The sequence below is a fragment of the Melozone crissalis genome, unplaced genomic scaffold (genome assembly GCF_028551555.1).
Source record: "Melozone crissalis strain CALT ecotype California unplaced genomic scaffold, PUWL_Pcris_2 ptg000081l_1, whole genome shotgun sequence".
Classification (NCBI taxonomy): domain Eukaryota; kingdom Metazoa; phylum Chordata; class Aves; order Passeriformes; family Passerellidae; genus Melozone; species Melozone crissalis.
The window spans coordinates 7261445-7286875 of NW_026535858.1; the positions used below are offsets into that span (position 1 = coordinate 7261445).

The following is a 25431-nucleotide window of genomic DNA, read 5'->3' on the forward strand; positions in this document are numbered from 1 at the left end:
AACATTATTCATTCCACACAGAGCATCTTGTGGTGTGATCAAAGCCTGCTGACACAGCTTGGACAGCTTTGATAGTGCAGTAGCCACTTGCATGAATAGAATGCCTCTTAGCAAAGGATTGCAATGTGCTTTCAGTAAGGCAGAAGTCTTGGTGGCCCCACTGTAAAATGGGTAAAAGGCAAGGTGTGACTTCAGACAGAGAATTACACTGCAGTGTCCCAACAGCATTTAATTGTTACCCAGAAAGGCAGAAATACTCAATTCATGAGTTTCTATCTCAAACTGGGCCAGCTTGGTATCTCTAGGGTGTTCATCCCTAGCTGCCTAAGGACAAGAGCCCATGATCTTGGGTTGATTTGCCTCGTGGTGACTTGTCCCCAGAGGACAACTCTTCCCCTTTTTGCCTAAAACTGCCACAGCTCTTCACTGCAGCCACGACCTCTCCAGCTTTGCTTGTCATTCCTGTAAGTCTCAGATCTTCTGGAGTCCAGTTAGGCCTGAGAGTGGAGCCTGTCCTGTTGCCATCCAGACAGAAGCCCTGATCATGCAGAATGCACGTGAGCAGTGAGGCTGACTGGTACCTGCTGTACCCTCAACATGCACACCAGCTCCATCCAGGAAACATTAAATACTTCAGGTGTGTGTATTTGCAGCAATAAGCTCTAGCTGAAGACTTTGTTTGCAAAGGGTTGATTAGTTCCTTTCAATTTCATCTCAGCCTTATTGTTACAATATACCTCACCATCCATCTCCTCTTCCCACTCCAGACATTATTTGCTATTCTTGCTCCTGCCTTTTTCAAAAAGGACTTTTATTAGCAATACTAGTCTCAAGCCATAGTCCCACTTTTCTTTCATTTCTGCTAGAGCAATACCACCCACTGCACAGCTCAGCATCCCTGAAAATGCTGTGGTTACAAACGAATGCATCCTTCAGAAGCATTTCAGACCATTTTTTCACAATGCACATTGAAAATGAGGAGTAATATATCTTCAGAATTGCCCAGAAAACATTATTCTGTTAGCAATATAAAAGCTTCACAGTGTCCGAGTAGGTGCCCTTGCCAAAAACATTTTATTGTGAGCCAGATAATTCAGTTTGAATTGTACATGGTTTGGTATAATCATTCCAGTAAAGGATTCTTTACAATTCTGTAACAGCAAGTCACATGGCTCAATAAAGTTTATTGCTGCAAATGCTTAGTGATTCATGGCATGGATGAATTCTGTTTCTTTCCTGGATCAAGTAATCAATAGCAAAATAATCTCCCTGCAATTACATCCCTCTGCATTAAAGAGGTGTGAAGTAAATAAGTACAAAACCTGATAGAAAAAACAATGTGTACAACATTAAAATGAACTGCAACGTGAAACTGGGTGTCCTGCACCAGTTTTGCACACAGCCTGTGGCGGAGCCACATCCAGCACACTCCCAGCCCTAAATGTACAACAAACCCAGCTGGGACTGAGAGATTTCCCTCCCATCGTGTCCAACAGAGCCTGCTGTGAACACTCTGCACTCACACAGATCCCTGGACACTCCCACGGATGACAGGGACCATCCTTTCCAAAACACGCCGAGAAAAGCGGGACCTACGCTCCCTCAATCAACGCTTTTGGTTCTCCCAGCGCTGCTCCTGCACACAGTAAATCAGTGTTTATAACATCCCCTGCTGAGCTGAGTGCAAATTAAATCAGGCTAATTTAGTTTGCACCATCATGTTCAGCTGCTAGTCACAAAAGGAAACAGAGACGTGCACTGAGAGGGGAGCTGTTGATGGAGCCTCCTCGGGAGCCTCTTTGGGAGCCCAGTGGGACACAGAGCCCTGGGCTGCTCCAGGGGCCCTGGGTGTCCCTGCTCCCTCCAACCTGCTCTGCTCCACTCCACAGACTGAACCCTGTGACTCCACAGCAGGTCTCTCCCAATAGATGATAGATATATCATCTGTAATAAACAAGTACCAACACAGCCATCAATTTATCTGGTTCTAACAGTTTTCTCATAAAAACAGGATGAAAATGATATTGCTTAGAAACAGACTGTTCTGGGGAATAAAGTGCATGCTGTTGTTTTTACTGCTTAATGCCTCCTGACTGGGAACACTTATATGCAAAGGAGTTCCTCTATAAATATGCTTATGCTATTGCTCAGGCCTCAGTGCAGTGGTAAGCACATCCCTGAGCTCAGCCATGCCCAAGTTTACTTTCTTACCCACAGTCCACCTCACTCCTGAATACCACATGCACTCTGAAAAAATATTTATGAGATTAAGCACCTAAAAAGTCACCAAAAGCCAGAGGGAAGGCTGCCCATGCAAGCTTAATATAACTCCTTCCTACTAAGGTATTAGAGTGTGATCTTTCATTGTATGTTCATTCCCATTGGAGCTCTGTTTCATTTAGCACCCAGACTCAGACTAGGCTGTGCACTGTAAAAGAGCCTCAATTGAGCTGTCTATAGGAATGCAAAAAAGGGAAAAAAAGAGAAAAAAAATCAAAGCAGCAACCTGTAACAGTCACTTAGTGTGGAAATTTCCAGCCCAAATAAATCAATGGTAAGAAAGTGGAAAAGGATCCTACAGACAGATGCATCAAGTAACTCTCTCATGGATTTTGATGTGAATAGTCCCACTTATACCATGCTCTCTAACACTGCTCACAGCCACACACCCAGGTTGTACTATTTAATTAACTACAGCCTACATTTACCTGCATCCTTTAGAAGTACACACACACGCTCACCCTATAGAAAATAAATATCCAAATATTTTATCAGACAGATCCTGTATTTGATATTATCCTACTGAGAACATTCATTCCCTGCCAGTCTCTTAATATGGGATCAGTTTACTTTTCACTATGCTGTACTTTTCAATCTGCAGAGAAAACTCACTGCCTTTCTGAAATAAATACAATCATCAAATAAATACAATCAACATACAACAAACAGCTGGAGGGTCAGCTCATCACTTGGTCAAATCAAATTAGGGCAATTTCATTAGGGCTATGTCAATTTATAAAAGCAAAAGAGATGGTCTGAACACTTGCAAATCACCTTTCCAAGTCAGGGCTAGGGAAGAGTGTGAGTCTTCACCCCTTCTTTCTCAGAATGTCACAGATTCCAGCTCTCTATCATGGGCCTAGCAGCTACAGATCTGTGATCCCTCTATCAGATGACAAGTTACTCAGGACAGGGCCTTTTTCCTCACAGATTTAAGAGCCCCACCACCAAGTACAGCCTTTGGGCACTGCCACACTGTGTGCCTACAACAGCAGCATTACATCAGCATGAAGTAGGTGACCCCAAAAACTCAGCCACCATGCTCCAGGGTGTCACACAGTGCACTCATGGTAATTGGCATCCAATGGTCTCTCTTCAGTAGGGTTGTCTGAAGTGAAATAGGACTCAAAATAAATACATTAATCAGTAAAACTTCAGTTCACCAAGTCTGTGGTTATCATGTTAAGTCTGCTTGAGGAAGACTTTTCATATGAAGTAAAAAGTTGAAACAAGGCAGCCTTCCTCATCCTGGTTCAGGTCTGGTTGTCTCCTCCTCTACAGCATTGCTTCAGGAATAAAGTGTCATCATCATCCACTGAAAATGATATGGAAAGGGGGTTGAAATAATCCATCCCTGTGAAAGCCCTGCCATATTCACACCTAGACTGGACTTTGGGGCATTGAAGATATTCTGCCTCCAGAAGAAATAGAAGCCATAATAAAGCAGGAGACTTAGAAGCCTGAACCTCCTCGTTTGTAACCTGCCCTGGTCAGTTAAAGAAACCTTTTTCAAGGCTACAGAACAAACCATGCAGTGCCACATGCAACAAAGGGACCTGCAGTGCCAGTCAGGGGTGGGCTTTACCTCAGATTCCCGGAGGTAAATCCCTTTGCCATCCTGGGTTAAGTTGCGAAAGGCCTCTGCAAAAAAAAGCAAATAAGGAGCATTAACTTGACAGCCAAGAGACCACCCCAGCCAAGGCACTGTCTCAGGAAAAACCCCAAAGGCAGAGTTTGTAGGCTATTCTAAAGAGCAGAGCTTCTCTGTTCTGTCCCTGGAGATCCCTGAAGGCTGGAGCACTGGGAGCAGCTGAATAAAGTCAGGCATGTTACTGTCTGCCCATCCATCTGTAAAACCCCAAAATGCTGGTGGGTCCCAACCTTACCCACTGCAATTATGACACATGTGCTAAGTGTCTGTAGCATGGTCTGACTATCAGCTCTCTCGTCATCAAACTGCAGCCCACCAAAGACATATTTCAAAGCTTTCCTCTTCCTGGAAAAGGTGCATCTCAAGGTTGTCTTCATGGAAAACAAGTTTTTGTCTGTAATTTCCTCTTCCTACAGAAGGCCAGTGCAAATGTGCAGAGAGCTGAATCACTGATGTGTACAGCTTGGATGTCTGTAGGAAGGGACTGCTGGGGAGGTAAAGAGAGAGCTTGGCTTCCTCTGTATCTGTCCCTTGCTTTAAGCTGATTACTCTTGCTTTATTCAGAATTCCAGTCCTGCAATTTTACCCCTTGCCACTGCCAGCGGGAACAGCATCAGAGGGGTCATGGCTCAGCTGGGAGCCCAGCTTGCCTGGCCAGACACCAAGCACCAGCCTCACCTCCCATGATCTCCACTCGAAGCATGAAGCAAACAAAGCTCTCAAAACTGATCTGTAAGTCAGGGTCACCATATCTGATTGCCATCAAATTACAGACTTCATTGCTGAGTGAAATGCCTACATAAAATGGGGGGGGAAAAAAAGAACACAGAATGAGATGGCACAACTGAATGGTCTTCATCCCTTCTCCAACAGCTTTGTTTTTCAAGCTTGGCCTAAGATAATCAAATATTAGCCAGCCCAAATGAGATCCCTACATGAAGATATCTTCTCCAGATTTAAAAGGGTTCAGGTTTGCTCCCCTATACTTACAGTCCTTCCAGAGTTGAAATAAAATACAAATAGGCCTCTTTTGCTCATGGGATATGAGGGTAATAGCAGCAGCTGGGTTTAGGAGCAATATTCCCAAGAGGGTAGGAAAAGAGATGAAAAAGAAAATCCAGAGGAAGCTCATACAGAAAGCATCAGTCCCAATGTCAAGCAGCAGCAGCAGCATTTGCAAGGAACAAAAGCATTCTCTATTCATGGCCTGGGATTTTAGTTTGCTTTAGCAGAGGTCTGCCCGGGTTTCTCACTGTGCTTTCACTGACTCAGATGAGCTGGATGAACATGCACCAAAAAGAGGAATGATATTTAAGGTGTAAATATGCAAAGGAAGCTACAAGACTGAGCTCCAGCCCCCACACAACGCCCAGTAATAGCAGCAGAGCTCAGTCCAGTATTTGGACCCATATGGATCATCTTCCATTTCTGGATCAAGCCTCAGACACTGCATTAGTGAAGTCTAGCAACAATCTAGCCTCCGTGCAAGTCTCACACTTCCAGTTTTGGTCCCTGAGCTGTTGTTTTCAGCAGAAGCAGCAATTTAATAGGAGCTAGATCTGGCCTCCTGCATCCCCACAACCCCACCAAATCTTTTAAAATTCAATTAGCAACACACAGGAAGGGATTTAAAAATTGGATCTGAAATAGGCAGACACTTCTGTTTCAGACAAGTCTCAGTGTGAGACCACACTGAGAAAAGAGTGGGCAGCCTGTCACATGGCAAAACAACTTTCAGCCGCGTTGACCCAGCTAAAGAAGGAAGGTGACACAGCCAAGGCCATGCAAACTATAATGTTTTCCACTCCTCCTGAGCTCTACGCACAGTTATCAAGATGTTTCCCAGCCCTGTGCTTTTTCTTCAGCTTTCATGAGCAAGAAGATGAGACTTGCCAAAACATGCTGTGGGCTCACCTGTCTCCTGTACAGCTGCGTGCAGTTCCACAAGGTCAAGCTTCCCTGATCTCTTGGTGTCTCTCTTCTGGAAAACTTCCTGTGGGGTGAGGGAGTACTTTTAAACAAACCAAACCACCCCAAAACCCAGCAGGTGACACCAAAGGGATGGTGAGCAGGCAGGTATTGAAAAGGAGCATAGAAATTACTGCCATACCAAATAGAAAAGCAGCCTCTTCCACAGGACTCTGAATTCCTGGATACTCAGTGTGCCAGTGGCATTCAGCTTAGTGGGGGCATTAAGGTCAAAACATCTCAAGCATTAGAAAGCAACCATTACATATATTAAAAAATGAAAAAAAGAAAAAATAAGCCAAACCAAAAACCCAAACAAACCAAAAACTTACAGCCACTATAACACCCATGCAATTATAATATGAGAATAATGATTTCTTAGCCCATATGCCTATTTATAGACTTGATCCTCATCCCACTAAAGTCAAAGGAATGGCTGCTGATTTTAGAAGCAGCAGGAATCAGCCCTTTCCCAAAGCAGCTCCATTCTGTCACAGCTGAACTGTTATTATGGAGGGTGAGAAGTTCAATAAGCAGGGCCATGTCCTGGTGGTAAAGAAATCACAGTAACACCCAGTCTGGCCTAAGAAATAATGCTCTGGTAAAGTATTATATGAGTCAGAAGTATCACTCATGGCAAGGATACATCCAGGAGTGCCAAGATACCCTGGCAGGAATCCAGACTGAAATTCAGGCGAAAACTCTGGAAATCTGGAGAGAAAAAAAAAAAATTGGTTTGGGGAGTCATTGGACATCTCTCAGAAAAATGGACTCACAAAATCCCCCCTTACTTGAGAGGGCTCAGGCCCCAAAGCCTTTGTGAAACGTTACACCCACTTGAGAAGATGTATCATTTATGATGATAAAAATATGAGGCAACAGGATGGATTCTACTAGTCTCAGAAAATCCAATATGAGCTCCCTGCAGGCATGTAATATAGAATGAAATATGGTACACTATCTCCAGCTATTAGAGAAAATGGAAGGAAAAGGACATCCAAAGCTCTAATCCCAAACAGAATTTACTGCATGACCTTGAGCAAAGTCACTTGACCTGAAGAGCTTTGGGGAGCAGCACTGCAGATTAATTGAAACCCTTGTACTGAGCATCTCTCTCTCCCTCTCTTTCACAGACACACTGCCAGCTCTGTTAATATAATTAAAGTACAGGCACTGCTGAAAACATGATGCTGCCTCAAAGCTTAGCATTCCTGGTTCATGTACAACTTACATGAAGAATAACAGAAATAGGCTCTAATCTCACTGCAAATCATGATTACAGTTGGTCTGCCCCTTCCACTGAGTAAGGGACAGAACCATAACTCACCAATCCCTTCTCTGCAGGAAGTCACAATGCTTTAGTAATTTTAATATTGTAATAGCCCTGTTTAGTAAATATGCACAAATACAGAACCAAGTACTGTAAAGATTTGAAAATAATTCTTAAAATCAATAGTTTATTAAAAGTAAAGACTCCCTGTTCAATACTGTTTTCTCACAGATAAGACAGAGCCAGTGGGTCAGTTTATAAAGACAGAAGAACTGCCCTTGCCCACTTTTGCAGAAAAGAGAGTAATATAAAATTCAGTTTAAGTGAAAAAGGCATCACGCTTTTGATCATCTTCTTTGTTGCCTGTAATGGCTGGACAGAGCATTTTCTATGTCGCATATTGATTGTTACCAGTAAAGAAACCAGGAAAAGAATTTGGATTCATCATTATATCTGTAATTTCACTGTCATTGTCCAGAGAGAACAGCCACTGCAATGCCTCACTGCTGCCCAGGTGGTGTTATTTGTTCCCAAGTCCAAATTACAAACCTGTGGAGTGCTTTGGGCTGTCCCCAGCAGAGTGATGCCACACGTGAGAGGGACCAGCCCAGGGCTCACCTGGCTCTCACAGACATGGGTTCCCACCTGCACCTCATCCTGTTCCCCAAACACAGAGCAAGGGGCAGCCCTAAGCATGCACAGCAGGGAGGAGTAAACAGGAACAGCAGCATGCACCAAGCACATGAAATTAAAGGCAAGACCCTCCTCCACCACACCAGCTCCTACAGACCAGGAATTCCACATCTTCTACTTTGGTGCTGCTGAGGCTGAGGCAGTGGCACAGGCTGAAATGAGACACAGTTTCAGAATCAAAGCTGAGGTCAAGCTGGGTCTGGAGGCCAAATTCAGAATCTGCATCCATGCTTGCTCTCCTCCCTCGTTATTTCAGTTGTTGAAATTCAAACTAGATTAGCTCTGCTTATAACATTTCTGCCACATTGATTCACACCCCAGCAAATCCTTTTGCTCTGGAAATCTAACATGGCATCAGAAGAGTCAGTTCAGTCAGATTGAAGCCAGTTTCTCTTCCCAGAATTCAAGCAATAGATACAGGAGCTGAGGCTTTTCTCTGAGAGAGCTTATTTTACAGAAACATTATTTCTCAGCACTTACTTCTCCAAGATATATTATTCAAGATCCTCTGGAACTGAACAGCATTTATTTCAGGATTCTGTGATATGGAAGAGAATTTTAGTTTGGTTTTTTTTGTTTTTTTTTTTTTCCCCTAAGTATTAAATCACTTTTCTCCCTCTTTTGTTTTCCCAGCATGCCCCATCTTCATTCTCTGCTTTTCTGGCCCCACTCCAGCCACTGTGAAAATCGATAGAAAAGATTCCCTTTGAATATGACAAGATTCTGAGCCTGCAGGAGCTGCAGTGTGCTCTGGGCTAAATTCTCAGGGCTCCACACAGAGCAGTGCAGATTTCCACTGAGTGAGGATGCAGGCCTTTCAGCCCTGGTGCCATCTGTCCCATCAAGCACACTGTCAAGAGATCTGCTTCAAACATTCCCCTTTTATCATTTACAAACAAACAAACCAACCTGAAACTTTGGAATACTTCTCCCCAAACTTTTCAAAGCAGAGACTCCCCCTCCCTCTTGTCATACTAAAATTCATAAATCTTTTAGAAGCTGTGACAATCATTTGTTTGGAGGGTTTTTTAAATGTCACTCTTCAAAAATAAAAGCCTGCTTTCAGATCATTGAGAGATACCAGGGTAAAGCCTTCAGAAATGGCAGTAGGTGCTCTGTGTGTACTTGGGCATCCTGACAGCAAAGGACCAGCACCTCACAGTATGTGGCAATTTCTAGCACATCAAAGCCATGCCATTCTCAAATCCAAAATCTTAAACAAGGGGCAAAAAGTGAAAGCATTCCTTGTTTTTAGTAACAGCTTCCTTCAAGATATTCCTATTAAAAGTGCAAATCTGTTTTTGTGAAATTGTGTTTGCCAAATACAGTGTGCTAAATAAATACAGTGACCTTTTCTGAAAAGGTGAAATACTTGCATCCCTCACCATAGTCAGTGGGATCCCTGATGGTCAGCTCCATCCCAAATCAGGCCAGAGAAATCACTAAAAAGAATCTTTCACAGCAAGGATCATATTTCACTAGGAAAATTAGGGGAGAAAGATGATGGGATACCCAATATCTATTTCACATCTCAAAGCAGGTTAGTTGCCATCCAACTGTGATGAATTATGTGTGAGACAAGGTTCAATATTTCAGGGGTGTTCTCTAATAGACAGCTTTCCCCAAAGGACAGGATGGACCACACAGCCCATCACTTTGTCCCCAGTACAGGCAACAGGAATTCATGTTTAGGGAGAGCATGTGAGCCTGGTCAGCTTCTGTAGTCCATTCTGGTATTTCCCTGCTGGAAAAGTGATCTCTGAGGGTACATCCCTGCTCAGTCCTTTAGCATTTGTTTATGGACTTTCTGACCATCAGTTTCCTAATGCCTTTTGAGCCTCTTGATACTGTCACACTCACATTAAGCTCCAGGCACTGACTCCCTGTTGTGCAAAGCAGTGTGCCTGTCTCAATGCCGTCATATTGGTAAGCTTCACAGAAAAATTTGCTGTGTGGAGTCATCACTGTACACAGAGTCCAACCTCCTTTCCACAGCCCCTCTCTGCTCCCCACACATCCACATGCTTTTACTTTCACAGAGCTACATAATAGCTCTGGAGGAGTTTACTCAGGCAAGCACTTACCTGTTCAAAATGCTTTGTGAAGAAATCCTCCCAAATCTTGCCTTCATACCTATCAACAATTTCCTTTAAGGTATCAAAAAAAAATCATTAACTTGCAGAAGAAAAATATTGTCAACCAAATTATTAAAGATGCTTTCCCAGCATTGCATTCCATTCCATTCCATTCCCTGCCCCTTCCACCCTCTGCCCACCTCTGCAATCAGTGTCACATCACTAATACAGCCCCATTGCTAAAATACCTCCCTACATTACAAACCTGCTATTTCTTGGAGAGGAATACTCAGATAACATTTAGTGGGGAGAAACATTCCTCTCACCCCACCCCAACCTGTGCAAAGCATGGGGCTCACTCTGTGAGAGAAGGGTCTCTGTTCTGCTTTATACAGCCCAACAGAGGAGATGAAGGCAGGAAAGGCCCTGGTTATGCCAGGGGAACAGACTATGCCATAAATTTGCTAGCACAAGCTGCAGATGTGCATGCACTGCCACTGACACCAGTTCTTTTGAAAATAACCTTTAGGAGTAGTGGAGCTAAGGTCCCATCATGTCTTCAAAATGTTTAAGGCCTGAAAGGGATGGGGAGAAGTGCAAGAATGGACCATGAGTCTCCAAAAAGCCATGAGCAGGAAAGACTTTAGAGCAAGCAAGATGGTTTCATTAAAAGATGTTTGCAAAAAGGGCAACTAAGTTGTCTCAAGTTTTGCCTGTCCCCCACATTTGATTGTATCTGTCCCCTTGATCCAAAGGATTCTGTCTGTAAACCCAAAATGTACTTTCAAGTGCTGCAACACAAGCACTGACATTCTCACTCAGCCTCTCATCCAGGTCAGAGAAACAGTAAAAAACCAACATTCAGAGCTGCAGATTGAGCCACAGACCCCCCACTCCCCTCACACCCACTCACCTTAGAGAGGGTGAAGCTCGTGTTCCCGCCCATTTCCCTGGAGATGTATAAAAGCAGACACGTTAAGGACAGATCTCAGAGTTGTGTGTCTCACCACAAGTGTCATTCCTCCTCCCTGGATGGGGCCCCAGCCTGCTCTTTCCGTGTGTTTTATTCTCTGGTGTTACAGCTGCACTAAGGCAAGGCCTCATATCCACACAGGACCCCAAAAGCTGCTGGCATCTGAAGTATCCAAAGCACCCATTTCTGTACAAGCAACCATCCTAGCATTGCCAGCAGGGAGTTCCTGGCGAGTTAATGGAGCTAAAAACCTAAAGAGCTCTTATCTTTGTCACAGTCTCAAACACATGCATGCTGCAAGGATTGTGTGGGCCTACCTCAGCCTTTTTTGAAAGGATAAGGCCAAACCCAGTGCTTCAACCACCAAGAATCCTACGGCAGGAGAAATCCTGCCAGAATCCAAAGCCACCTTCTCTGAAAGAGGCTGTGCTGCTTTTTGCAGAGTTAAGTCTTTATGCTGGCCCCATTGGAGTAGAAAGACCAGACTTCCCCAGGGAATGAGGGGCAGCAGCCTCTCACCGAAGGACGTGCTTCCTGGAGAAGACCCGCAGGATGAACTCAGACTCCTGCTGAGGCTCCAGGGTGGAGGGGACAATGACGTAGACACAAGGCTCCAGATGGAAGTCTTGAGTCACTTCCCGCTCATCAAGGAAAACCTGGTGCTTGTTCACAGGCTGATGTCGGGTGAAGAAACCTGGGGGCAGCTTTCTGTTGCTCTCCTGGTACTGCTCAGGGAAGAAAGGTAAGAGAATCGTGTTCTGCCACAGCTGAACACGTGGACAAAAGGTGTGGAGGATTCATGGGCAGGGCACAGCCAGCCTGCCTTCACATCTCAGCCTGTTTTACGGCACAAGCAGGTAACAGAGCCCAAAGGACTCAGTCTCTTCCCAGGACATGGTGGTTCTCACTATGCAGCACCCTTGCCTATTGTATTCACAGGGAATGCCTCAACAAAGGCAGGAATGATGCATCTGACTCCATGTTCTCATAAGGCTAATTTATTACTTTATAATACTATATTATATTAAAGAGTACTATACTATACTAAAAAATACAGAAAAGATACTTACTGAATGCTAAAAAGATAATAATAAAAACTCATTACTCTTTCCAGAGTCCTGACACAGCTTGGCCCCAATTGGTCAGAGAGTTAAAACAATTCACATCAGAATCCAATGAAACAATCACCTGTGGGTAAACAATCTCCAAACACATTCGAAAGGAGCAAAACACAGGAGAAGAAAATGAGATAAGAATTGTTTTCCTTTTTCTCTGAGGCTTCTCAGCTTCCCAGGAGAAAAATCCTGGGCGAAGGGATTTTTTCAGAGAATGTGAATGCCAATACTAATTTGGCAAAAGATTGGGCTTCCTGCAACTTGTTAAAAAAAAACTTACACTACTGGTAAGGAACAGCAACAAGAACTGGGGACAAGAAGCTATTCCTGTCAATGTGGCTTCTGCAAAAGTCTTTGCCATATGGGCTAAAATGACTGCAGGCAGGAGCTCTCTGGAGACTGCCCCTCACTAGCCAGAACACCTCTTCTCCCACAGGGACCATGTACTTTGTCCCCAGCTTGTCCTTTGCACAAGGTATCTGGTAGCAGAGGATTTTTCAGAACACCTGTGATCTGAGCATACTGCATGAGCAACCTAAGCCCTCATCCTGACTTCATGCAAGTGTCCTTGATCTGTCTGGCACTCCCTGCTCTGCAGGCCCTTTTCTGCCACAGGATGATGGATAAAGTGTTGATCCAGGCAACATGAAACTAATTTTAATGCCACTGAGTGCCCAGTACCAAGCCCAATAAATAATCCTGCTAGCTAAAACTACTGTCACCTTCTGATCTTGGCTGTTCCTCAAAACATTTAGCCATTTCACTCTGCAGCCTCATGGGGAGATGCTATTCCTCTTCCTTTGCCAGTATTTTTCTTACTAATAGGGCAATCTTTCTTATGAAGGGTTCAGGGTTACTCCTCCTCATGCCCCTTATGTTAAATTCAAAGTTTTTATATTCCAGTCAATACTTTGTTGACAGCAGTTCCAATACCTCAGATGCTCTCAGCTTGCCATCTCTCTGTATTGATCTTGGCAACCACTACAAACCTGAAATTGAAGTCCTGGCTGCCACCATTCCCACTCAGGTGTGGCAGAGCACTGTCCTGGGGCCACACTCAGACCTCCTCTGCCAGAAAGTTTACCTTGAAGGTAACCCTGATAGTGCCCAAGATGCTTAAGTCAGGAAGGAGTGGCATCTTACCTCATGGTTACCATGCTGGGTCTACAGTAACTAGGAACAAAATGGTGCTGCCCATATAATGTACCCAAACAAGTTGTTTGCCAGCCCAAGTTCGCATTTAAGAGATGTACTCTCATTTGAGTAGTACCAGAGTGGAAGTTATGCCCTTTAAAGACTATATGAGCTAAATCTTTCTGTATTTTAAATATCCCTCGGAGGTCAGGGCCAAAATCAGGACTTAATCAGGATTTAAGTTCCAGGGCCCTTTCTCAGGTCCCAAAGGCTCTTGGATGAAGAAAATGCTAGAAATGCAGCTGACCTGAAGAAGCTGAAAACACCTGCACCATCAGCTAGCCAGGAACCTGAGCTCCCCAGGAGATCTTTGACTCCCATGGGGCACAGGCTCTTTTCCCACCTCATGCCAAGACTGGAGGGCAGCAGAAAGGCAGCTCTGACTCCCAGAACACAGCCAAGAATTGGGGTACCATCCCACCATCCCACTGCAGGGCTGAAGTGCTCATCAGGTAAAGGTTGATGCTACTTCTAATACCTTTGAAGACCCAGGACAGAAGCTGAACAACTAATGCCCACTCTCAAGGCCAGTGAGCTCTCCTGACATGGCTGCTTTTCAGCAGAGTCAGAGGATGGTTCTGCCTTGCTGTGCCTCACTGAATTCCAATATTGGCACTCACTGTCAGCCAAGGAACAAAGGCAAACACACCACATTCAGCATTGTCCTAACAGCTGCGCCAGCCCAGGTCCCTCAGACAAAACAGGCAGCAGTGGTGACAAGGGACTCACCTGTAGGCCCACCTGCAGGAAGAAAACAAACAGCATCTGTCAGTCAGGAGCTCTGTGCCTCACCAAACACAGCCAAGTCATTCCTGGGAAGCAGAGCAGCTACAAACATCTCTATGGGGTCTCTGCCTTCAGAAACCTCAGCCCCTCCACCCAAAGTTCCCCACAGTCACCTCTCCATAACTGGGCAAGCTTACAGCAGCAACCAGACCTGTGGCTCTGTTCAAGGGAGAAGAGTGGCCCTCAAGGTACTCAGATAAGCAGAGAATTGAAGGTAGGAAACTCTCACTCCTAGTGATATCCACTCACCTCTGGGTATATGGGGAGTGCAGTATGCACACATGAGCGGCTGCCACATCATACTAGGAACACTTTTTAGGCACAATTTTACCATGGAGAGCAGAGCTCTTCCTACCCCAAAGTAAGGAGACTCCTGGCACCCTCTTCCAGCTATTGCACATACTCTCAGAGGCAGCAAAATAAATCCCAATGTGCTTTGAAGCAAAAGGCACTTCTCACTGCTTTGCAGGGTGACACACAGATGCTGGAGAGGCAGCAAGCAGGGCACAGAGCCCCAGGGAGCCCAGCCCTGACATGTGAGGAGACTGGGCACAGGCAGGAGGAAAGAGCAGAGATCACCCTGCACACCACAAAAACTCCTGGCCTGCAGAGCACTACAATCTACATGGGCTGGAAGTTCTCCTGCTTGGTGAGAGCAAGAAAAGCAAAGCAATTCTTTGCACCTTATAGAGTAAGAATCCAATGAAAAGGTGAGGGGCTCGGTTCCGGTGTTTGGTGCTGTGTTTCTGCATGAGGGATATAACCACACTGCATGTGCTTGGGCTTTTCTTGCTGTCTTCAGCTGGCAGCACATTCAGCCAGTACTGAGGGTTCATCCAAAAGTTGCCTAAGTAAAACAAGAAAAACATTTTGATGTCATTTTCCATCACAAAATTGACTGCCAGCCTCCCACATGATGCCTGGCACTGGACTGAATAGGTCACAGGTTGTCTGGATCTCCACACCCCACAGGAATCTGATTTTAAGGTGCAGTTTACAAGTTTAGCAGTGCAACTACTGTCTAAGACAGGAGAAAGACCCGTGAACAAGGAACTACACTTCTGCTTACATGCAACTAAGAGCTCATTTTGTTTCTAAATGTATCACCATTCCGCTCTCACCCCTGGTGTATAGGCTAGCTGACTTTAGACTCCACCTGCTCTGCTTCCAGAAGAGCTGAGCCTCTGATTATTTTATTCACTTTACTTAAAACACACTCCCTGGAGGTGCTGAGGATGCAAATTTTAACAGACAAGTTTAATGCCCTAGAGCAGATCAGTGCTGGCAATTGATCCTGGGATCCTAAAGCTTATTTCATGCTATAATCAGCCCACTGCCCTATGTTTGCAAGCAGTGCATCTTCTGTGATAGCAGAAGCCAGTCAAAGTCTTTCAGCTGCTAATTTCTGATGTTTGTGTGGAGGCATAAACAGGAAGTGCATGTTTCTGTCATCAATTTTATGTTAAGAGGTTATAAGAAGCTGTTAACTGAGTCAGCAGAGCATCCAAAAGTCAGTCACAGTTATCCAAAAGAGCATCCCTCACCGTTATAGAAGCCCAGACTTCCTCCTGCTGTACTTCCTTTAACCCATCTCCCACTCTTCAAGGAGTACATCCACTTTTTGCCATCTTCCTGGCTCATCAGGTCTGGAGTTAATTTACAGATCACCAGATCTACAAAATGGATCTTAAAATCTCGCAGAGACATCCTGGGAAAAGAGTGCCAAGAGACATCTTGTCAGCAGTTTAGTTTAGTCCATATGGCTCATAAAATGGAAAGAAAAGGGAGTGGGGAACTTCAGAGCCACACCATTCTGTGTTACATATGGTAATGCTCATATTTTATTAGGCAGTAAAGAAGAGAGCGTCTGCTTCCACAGCAGCCTCTAGGAGTAGCTAATGCACGACTAAAACTTCAGCAAATGATAGGAGAAACAGAGAATGAAATAATTTCGCCAGCAAAGGGAGTGTAATGAAATTACAGGGGCGGCAACATTGCCACCTCGTGGCAAAAGCTGGGGAGAAACCGCAGACTAACAGGAGCTTCCCGAAGCTATGGTTAAATAAAAAAAGAAGAAGAAAAAAAAAAAATAAAAAGGAGGCAGGACAAAAGCTCCTGGGGCTGCCCTTTATCTCCAGCAGCCCCAGGTGACCGAGCAAAGCCCTGCTTGTCCCTCACTCCTGCATGAAGAGCAGTGCATTCCATGCCAGCACAGCCACTGCTTCTCACAGCATCAAGCAGAGAGGAGCACAGGCTAAAGCTCATCACCTAAGCCTTGGCCTAAGTGGCAATGTGCAGCTCCAGGTGCAGCCCCAGGGCTGCTGGCAGAGAGGGGAGAAGCAAGAGTGTGCAATAATTACCAGAACTCTCCATCATCCTTCTTTTTCCTCAGTAAAATCTTCTCCTTCGGGCTCAGCAGCTCCCACTTGTAAGAGCTAAGGGGAAAAACATGAGGTGACTAACCAAGTGTGGCCACAAATTCAAGGCAGAGGACATGACCTTCTTCTACAAAAAGAGCCCAAATCCCTGTTTTTACATATCTCCATGCTTATCCCCACTATGCCTTCAGACACATGAGACTCTCCACAACCACCCTGGGTCCCATGAGATGTAGTTAAATGGGTCCAGTTTTCTGCAGTAGAAGCCAGAAATGTTCCATTCCCATCAGCCACTCCCTTCACTTGAACACACAGCTTCCAAGTACTTAAAATATAAAAATCTAGACCTGCTTTGTTGGTTAATTTTCTGTTAAAGGAGACGTAATAGGAGGAGTGTTTGGCATAATGAATGAATGACTAGGACAGCACAAGAGGCAGCTGGGAGTCATTTCAAAGGCAGGCCTGCAGTATGTTGCTCATTATACTCTTCAACAGAACAGCTGGTGTGTTGTCATTATGTGACAGACATGCATCAGAGAAGTTACTGCTCTGCAGACAAGGTGAAAACCATTCACATTCCCCATGACCTCTCTACTCTTCCCTCCTTTCTATGCCCTGAGCCTCAGCAAACAGCCTGTGCAGGGAATGAAGTGAAGCTTGGAAGCAAGAGACATGCTCCACTTCAAAGAGGAACAGGACACAAGTTTACAGTGGCCCATGGTCTAGAATGCAAACCACTGTCTTTCATGGGTCCCAGTTAAAAATAAAAAATCAGGTAGGTGCAAATATGGAGCCCATTTACCTCACTACCTCCTCTGATCTCATGCTCCACTGTATTTACCCAAGCAGCCAGGACAGAGAACTCCTTCCTACTTATCCAATTCTAACACCTTGCAGCCTGTGGAAGAATTTCCCTGGGTCCTCCCATGATAAACAACTGTGTCATGAAACATGGGGGTGTTTTAGAGCCTCCTGCACAGCTACCTGTCCCTTTGCATGCTCTTCACATCACAGCAAGGTGGTCAGCATCTCATGCTCACATTATATTTCCTCTGGCATTAGTGAAAGGAGAAATCAGAACTGATCTGATTGAGGCTGCATGTGTGAAGTGAGGCCAGCTGCAGCAGCACTGTCTGTTGGAGACATATAAATCCATGGAGTCATTGCTTTGACACCAGAAGGTCTGTGCAAGTGTTATCTTACTGCTGCCCTCAGCATTAATTCATGCCTGAAGATGGCAGCATCTTTCCTCCAAGAAACCTTTCCTTTGCCCAGTGTCACACCTTTCCTTTTGGAAACTCACCTGTCACTCCAGTCTCCTTTCCACTCAATTTTTCCCCATGGATTTCTCAGTCTCACGAGGTTTTCTGGTCCATATTGACAGGTCACCTGCAGAAAACAGTAACATTGTGCTTACCAAGATCTCAGCAGTTCTCACCTGGTTTATATCATTGTACTATGTCAGATATTAACAACAATTTTGTTTGTTCTCATAAATGCCAGCAAGTATGATGATAAAAATCTTTGAACATGCAACTCTAAATGCCAGCAAACAAAGAGATTAAGGTGCTTCATCTTACAATCTAAACTGAAACCAGAGACATGACAGATTCCTAATCCAAAGGCTTGACTGTAAATTCCTCTTCCTTTCCAACATCTGCTCATTTTGTACTCGTGTGAAAACCAAGTCCTACCCCAGTGCAATGACACAATGGCACAATGCAGCCCCACATTAGGGGTTTGCTGACAGCACACTGCAGAACAGCTGACTTCACACTGTTTCCACATGCTTGGTCAGTCCCTTAAGGTTGCCTGGCTTTTCATCTCATCAGAGGAGCCAGACTGACAGACATGTTGTTGAAAAACTCCACACATAAACTCCTCCTATGGGAGACACAGATGTGCCTCATCTCCTCTGCCCTTCCCAGTATCTCTTGCTACAGGCACTGAACACTGAAGCGCCACACAGTCTTTGCCATCCTTGTCAACCTCCTCTTGAGGCTGGACAAGACAGTCACCCACCAATTCAGGAGGAAGAAGCTCCTACTCTTTGGGATGTATTATTTCAAGTCCCTTACCTCTGGACAAGCATCCTAAGGAGACTCCAACAGTACTTCTGCAGATTAGTGGGGTCCCCCTGCACTGTCTGCACAGGAGCACAGGGCAGTTCCCTTACTCCACACCCCTGACTCACATTTCTATCTGCAGTTTTTCATATTTTGGCCTTTACATCCTTACTTCTCTATGGCCTCTCCACTGGCTTCAGAGGAAGGCTTTTTACCCCAAGTAAAAAGCACATCCCCAAGTTTCAGCACATCCTCCCAGCAGCCCCAAAGGCCAGTCCTTTCATTCTTAACAGCTGAGATGCATTTCTAGGTGATGGTGTCAGCAGAGCCCTATGAATCATTCCCACCCTTAGAGATACACTGATCCATAACAACTGTCCTTTACATCGAAGCCTCCAAATTAAAATGGACACACTTAAAATGTGAATCTTAACGAAGTCCACAGTCTCTTGTAGCCTTAGACTAAGAAAGGAGTCTTGGGGAGGAGATATTATAGTTGCTCTGATCAATGCTTGAATGCAATAAAAATTGCTGATATCCAAATGAACCTGGGCCCAGGACATTTGGGCTGGTCTCACCTTTCTGATACCGGTTACTGTGTAGGCATGGCCAGCAACAAGCCCATTCTTCAGGACCTTTGTTGTCTGTATACAAGAAACAGAAGGAAAAGAAACATTTTATTTTATCCCTACTCATACAGCAGACTTATACCAATACCACAGACCTGTAAGCAATGACTTTCAAAGTAACAGGAGAACTGAAAATAAATAAATAAATGGAAACTCCTAAGAGCCAGATTTTTCAGTATGCTTGGAATTGGAAGGTTGATTGTTAATGACCCTTCCTAAATTGTGGGTCTTCAGCTAGAGACCATGTCACTTTAAGAAAGTCCAGGAGGTTAGGTTTTGATTTTCAGAAAGGTAGAGTTTCCCAACAGCTAAGGTGGTAGCATAAAGCTTGGAAGCCAAGACTTTAATTCATGTTCTGAACGACCCATGTCTCTACCTGAGCTATAATTTTATTCCATATGTGTCTCACTGCACCACCTGTAAAAATGGAAAATTTATTGGACAAAATTGGGAAAATGCAGTAGCTCCCTATTTAATAGAATTTATTTGATAGATAAACCAGTTCCTAAACATAACAACAGGGAGCTGAGAGCATCAGGGAATCAATCCATGAGCAAAGTTTAACATGAAAAATGTGACTTCTACAGAAAGCCACATAGGGCAGCTTTGATACATTTTGAGTCACAATGACCAGCTGAGCAGAGGGAAAGGGGAATGGAAAGGTTTTCAGCTGTAAAGCCATTTCATGCCACTCCAAACCTCACCCCTAAGTGCGTCTGACAGCCCATGAGAGATCTGCTGTAGGTGGCTCTTGTCAGTATATCCCACAGATCAGGAGGAGCTTCTGCAAGCTTGATCCTTGTATTGACACCCCCTGTGAAATCCACCAGGGCTTCTGAAACCTGCCCAATCTGCAGATCTTCATAGGAGCCATAGAGTCTAGCAAAAAAAGACATTAATATATTCTTTGGGTTATCATCATCACAGATGACAGGTTGAGAACAGGTTGCCAACAAAAATATTAAAAAAAAGGTGTGCAAAAAGCAAAAGGATGGCTGTAACTCATGTTTCATTTTAAGGGAATTTTTGGCATTTGGGATGAGGAGAATCTACAAAATTGCCTCCAAGATTGGTCATAGTCTGAAGGGGACTCTTCACTAGCTGTCATCCCTGACTGCACTGTAATGAGAACATACCCATCGCGATTCTCTGATAACTCTGCCTCAGAGAATGTTGCCTGAATTTATCACCAGGCTCTGAGCTGTATCTAAGATATAGTGTCTTGAGAGACACTGTCCTGAGAGCTCAGGCTCTAATCTGATTTTCTTTATCACTCCAGTGCAACCTGGCCCAGTCTTTTCATTCTAACACTAACACCAAATGAAAATAACTGAACATTCTCACCTTTGGGTGATCTTTCTCTCAATGTTAACTAGAGCATTTTTCCCTGCTCTGCAAAGATTATTTCAGCCAAATATTAACAAACTCCATCAGTTAGGCCTTGCTGCTTTCTTCTCTGTGCTGATACTACCACTGTAGGCAAAACACCCTGGAGAGAAGCCACTGCTCCCACCATGCCATATTACTTGTGACATGCCTCAGCTTCGAGGACCTGAGAGCAAAAATATCTTCCAAAACAAAGTGCAGTGCTTCAGCAGACCTCCAAAATGAAAATCCTTGGAGGTTTCTCACACTGATAATACATTAAAGGAGGCTTTGGAAATCATTCACATTTGAAAATGTCTATCTGTGGTGTTCCACTCCTCTGTGATATTTACCAGGAAGGCATTCAGCCACTGCAAACAATGATAACACTCAGAGGATAATCCCCCACAATAGGGCTGTTTTCTCACCTAAACCCTTAGATTTAAACTGAAGGGCCTGGTTTGATAACATCCACTGCAATGGCAGCTTTTATGTGCAATAATAGATAGATGAGAGCCATCTACTACACTCCAAATGCAGCAAGGCCTAGGAGATGCATTTATAAACAAGAACAAACTGCGTAGGCACCAACCAACATATTTTAGAGAGATTATTTGCATAACTTGAAATGAGTCACTTACTTAGCATATGCCTTCTCCAGAAGGGCTCCCCAAAACACATTCTTATAGACTGAGGAAACAAAGAGCAGCTCCCCGGCCTCGTTCACCGGCAGGAGATCATCAACCACCACGTCAATCCATTCCCCGAAGTGCCAGAACTGTCAGGGGAAAGGAATGAGCTGATGTTTCCCTTGGAAGGGACCTCCCCTTGAAACAACAGGAAAGGCAAGATAGCCCAGCTGTGGGTACAGAGCAGGCTGCTGTGGGTCAGTGGGACGTGCTGACTTGCCCACAGAGCCAGTTCCTCACCCCACCCAGCCAGAGGAGTAAACAAAGCATCTATCAGGTGTCAAACGAGCCAGCAGGGAAATGAGCCACAGGTGGGTTTCTGGGGAAGGAATTCCTGACTGCAAGGTAGCAGAGTTCTACCTAGAGGTGGGCAAAGGGGTAGAAGATTGGAGCTGATGTGCTCAGGTCCTGCTGATCATTGCCACTCTTGACAAAGGGTTTTGTTTGCATTAAAACATGGGTAGGACACGGCTGGAGAGAGCAGCCAAGCAGAGGTGTTTCCTCAATGGCCTGCAGTTGATTCACTGCCTGTGCTGCTTTGTGGGAGGGGTGATGGGCTCCTCTCCAGCCTGGGATACCCTCTGGCCACTTGCCCCTGGCCAAAGGGAACCACATACAAATTATCTAAGGGTGTGACACAAAACAGAGCAGGGGATATCTGAGGAGCTCCTGCAGTGGGGGAGCAGCCGTACCCGGAAGTGGAAAATGCCCGCGTATTTCCTCTCAAAGCTCTGGTTCTGTGGCACCACTGCAGCCAAGATGTCCTGGTGGAACGTCAGGGCTTCCAGGGCCGCCAGGAACCAGCAGTTCTCTGCGCCAAGACAAACGGACACAGGCACTTGGCTGAAAAGAGACAGCTCTCAGCCAAGTTCAGCAGCACCACCAAGATCCCAGCACAAGAGCTGTTGTGCTGATGTCTTTACAGTTCTAACAAATCATACACACAAAATTAGATGATCCAGACATGTTCTTTACTTAACCAAACCGTGATTGGTTTATAATTGCTCTCTCATGATCTTTTCATTTGGGTACTGTTTGGTTAAATAAGAAATTTAGCAAGCAATAACTGTCAATGGAAACATTCTGTGTTTTACTGACATTGCATGGGGATTTTTTCTGTTCTCTATAAAGGCATACTATTAAAAAAAAACTTTTCCATTTTTCTTTGAAAACATTAGCTTTTCAGAAAGGAAAACAATTTCCAGTGGATCTCACATGCAAGACTGTACTTAGCAAACTTTGGTTTTAAGGACATAAAGCACTTAAAAACTAATTTAGTCTCACCTCTACCTGTTTTTCAGATGGCAATATAGTCTTTTATTTTAGACAACACAGGCATAAAATTATTTTTCTAACAGCAAGGCTGAGAAGAGAACACACTCACACTGAGCATTAGGTACAAATATAAAGCCCTTCTGTGGTTTCTGTTCAATTGTCAAGCAGCAACACCACAGGCCAGTAAGAGCACAGGAACACTTCCCATTAGCAGGGGCAGAAGCAACACACAGGGGTGATTTCAGCTTGTGGAGACACCTCTTATGCCTCAAATCCCACCTCAAAGCTTGCCAGCTTATTTACTGAGCCTATGCCAGTAAATGATTGCTTCATCCACACTATGCCAAGTGGAGAGAGGAGATGGATACCTTCTATTTTCATGCCAAGTTTTATACATTCAAACTTCCATGCAAAATGTTATCTTGTGTAAGAATACTTAGATATTTATACAAAGGAGTTTCCTTACCCACCAATCCTTGGCAGAGATCAGGCTGCTTTCTGTGTGCAGCATAAAACACGGGACTTTTGTGCAAGGCCTGGGAAGCACAAAATGAAAAGGAAAGGAAAAAAAAAATAAGGAGAGAGTTAAGCCAGTAACATGAGCTGATTTAGCTTGAAAGTTAAGGCTTTTAAAATACTGAGAGTCCTTTGTCCCAGCAGACATTGTTCTGGCTCAGGTATAAATCCATTGTTATGTGCTCTGGCTAACCTGACACCAGCCTGGGCACACATTTGTGCTTGGTGTATGTTGAATTTGGTCTCCAGCCAAAGTCTCTGATGCTCAGATGCATCACCATGGCTTTCCATGGCCACCATGCTGAGAAGACAGCCCTTCAAATCTGCCAGTCCTGCTCCTCCACACAAGTGCCAGCCAAAAGAGGTTATGGGGACAGAGCATCAAACTTATGAAACTTTCACCCAAGCTGGCTGACATCTCCCCAGCTTGACTGACAACTGAGCTACAGACTGATGGCTGCAGCAGAATTCCTGTTGCTGTGACAAGAATAGGTCTGTGAATAATTGTACAGAAAGAAATAATGTGGTGATTTTTTTTTCCCTTCACAAGTGCCTCTGGGGTTAAATTAATAACCTAAGTGTCAAAATTATATTTTACTCGAATGATCCAGAAATTGCTCAAGCTAAGTTTCACACTGCTGCCATCCCCTGCAGCAGCAGCAAAGAAAGAGCTTCCCTCAGAAGGCAGTCACAGTAATTAGACACCAAGCCCTGCCCTTGGTGAGTTTGGGTGTTCAGTTTGCAGGCCATCACTCACAGATGCAGCAAGCCACAAGCCTGCAGGCTGAATGGCACAATCTCAGCATCTCTGCAGCACAGGGACTGAAGGATGCACAGCATCCATTCCCAGAGAGTCTGTGCTCAGAGAGTTTGGCATCCACAGCAAACAGCAGCCTTCTTCACAAGGCAGTTTTAGACTCACAGAATCACAGAACATGCTGAGTTGGAAGGAACCCATCAGGATCATCAAGTCCAACTCCTGGACCTACACAGGACACCCCAACAATCATAGCAGAGCAGCAGAATAGTTGACTGAGAGACAGAGAAGGTTTCAAGCCCATTCCAGTATCTGAGGGATGGAGAAACACTTGAAGGTCTTTGTAGAGGCCATAGAGGCCAGGACTCATGCTGACCTTTTTTTTTTTTTTTTCAGAAACTCGATCCTTCTGGGAAATTGTTTAAATCTCACAAAATATGACACCTAGAAAATAACTTAGCTGGGAGATGCTATCTGATATTACCTGGCAGAATTCCCTGTAGAAAAAGGGCTTCTGAAATTCTGAATACTTAGTTCTGTACATTGCTTTCAGGAGGATCTGATTGTCAATACTTTGCTCAGTGGCTCAGTAAGAGCAGAACTGGCATTGCTAGTAACAGGCCTTATCTAACTGTGGCAGGCCCCTGTCCTGGCCTCCTACACTTGTTATCTACCCTTTTGTTATGAGAAAGTGCTCTGTGACCAGCCCTTGCACCTGGGTGTCTGTTGTGATGTTCAGTTTCAGCCTGGAATGCCAGCAAAGGCCTTGGAAATGTGAGCACAAGTAGAAAACAAAGGCCCCAAAACTAAAACCAACTCCCAGACTGATGCTCAGTCACTGGTTGTGATAGCAGCTCAGCCTTGAGAGCTGAGGAAAGATTACTCCAAGTACAACAGACTAAACAATTAAGCAGGGAAAAAAAAATACAGCCCAACAAGAGGATAAGGCACTTGGCCTGTCTGGGAAAGCAGCAGCCTCCAGCATCATAACAGTCCATGGGAGAGAGGGGTCATGGCTAAGAACTGTCTAGAAACTCAGAAATCTTCTAGAAGGTCATGATCTTGAACTGTGGGGAGAAGGATCTCATCTGTCACCACAGAATCACAGAGAGATCCCTGTAGCTGTGAGCTCCAAGGAAACCAACTCTGCCTGCTGCCTTTGCCTCCTCTCCCTGCCTGCTCCAAGTGTTACTGGATTCAAACTGAACAAAGCTGCTCATGATTTTGGGCAACAAATGCTTCAAAGGCAATTATGAGACTCCATGTACTCCAGCTTCCAAAATGACACCTGATGCAATAAATGTAATCCCCAGAGACATTAAAGCACACCTAAATTAAAGTCCCAGAGTAGCCTGTTCAATGCTAAAACTATTTGCTGGCTATCATGTGTAATCATCCTCTTCCACACAGTGCTCACTCAAAGTCACTTACGTGTGGCCTCTTCCAGTGTAAATTTCGGGGCAGTTTCTTCAGCAGGGCTCCTGTTCCAATGGAGCTGATGTGAGCAGGGAAGGTGTCATCTGTGAACAAGCATTTGTTCTTCAAGCACGACTCCAGCAAAGCCTGGTAGTTCTGCTGGATGGGAGGGGTGTGTTTTTGAAAGATACTCCTGCCTAAAGGCACAGGTGACTTCTTTTTTTTCAAGCACAGCAGAAAAGGCATGATGATGTCTCCAATAACACCAGAATAATTTTTTTCCACTGAGGATTCTGGAGGGATCTGCTGGAAACTCTTGGTTTTCTCAGATGAGG

At 44.7% G+C, this 25431-nt stretch overlaps 1 protein-coding gene across 1 annotated transcript; it reads right to left on the reverse strand.

Annotated features, from left to right (window-relative positions):
- Positions 1 to 3568: 3568 nt before the first annotated feature.
- CAPN14 (calpain 14) lies at positions 3569 to 25342 on the reverse strand. The gene is made up of 20 exons (XM_054290511.1): positions 25112 to 25342; positions 22874 to 22943; positions 21825 to 21943; positions 21085 to 21221; positions 19783 to 19957; positions 19028 to 19093; positions 17687 to 17772; positions 16366 to 16440; positions 15550 to 15713; positions 14677 to 14852; positions 11430 to 11635; positions 10851 to 10887; positions 9947 to 10009; positions 8343 to 8400; positions 6546 to 6610; positions 6042 to 6110; positions 5846 to 5924; positions 4610 to 4726; positions 3866 to 3921; positions 3569 to 3595 (listed from the first exon to the last, which is right to left on the reverse strand). Exons 1-20 carry the CDS (start codon positions 25340 to 25342, stop codon positions 3569 to 3571), a joined length of 2076 nt encoding a protein of 691 aa, XP_054146486.1.
- Between the last annotated feature and the right edge of the window lie 89 nt (positions 25343 to 25431).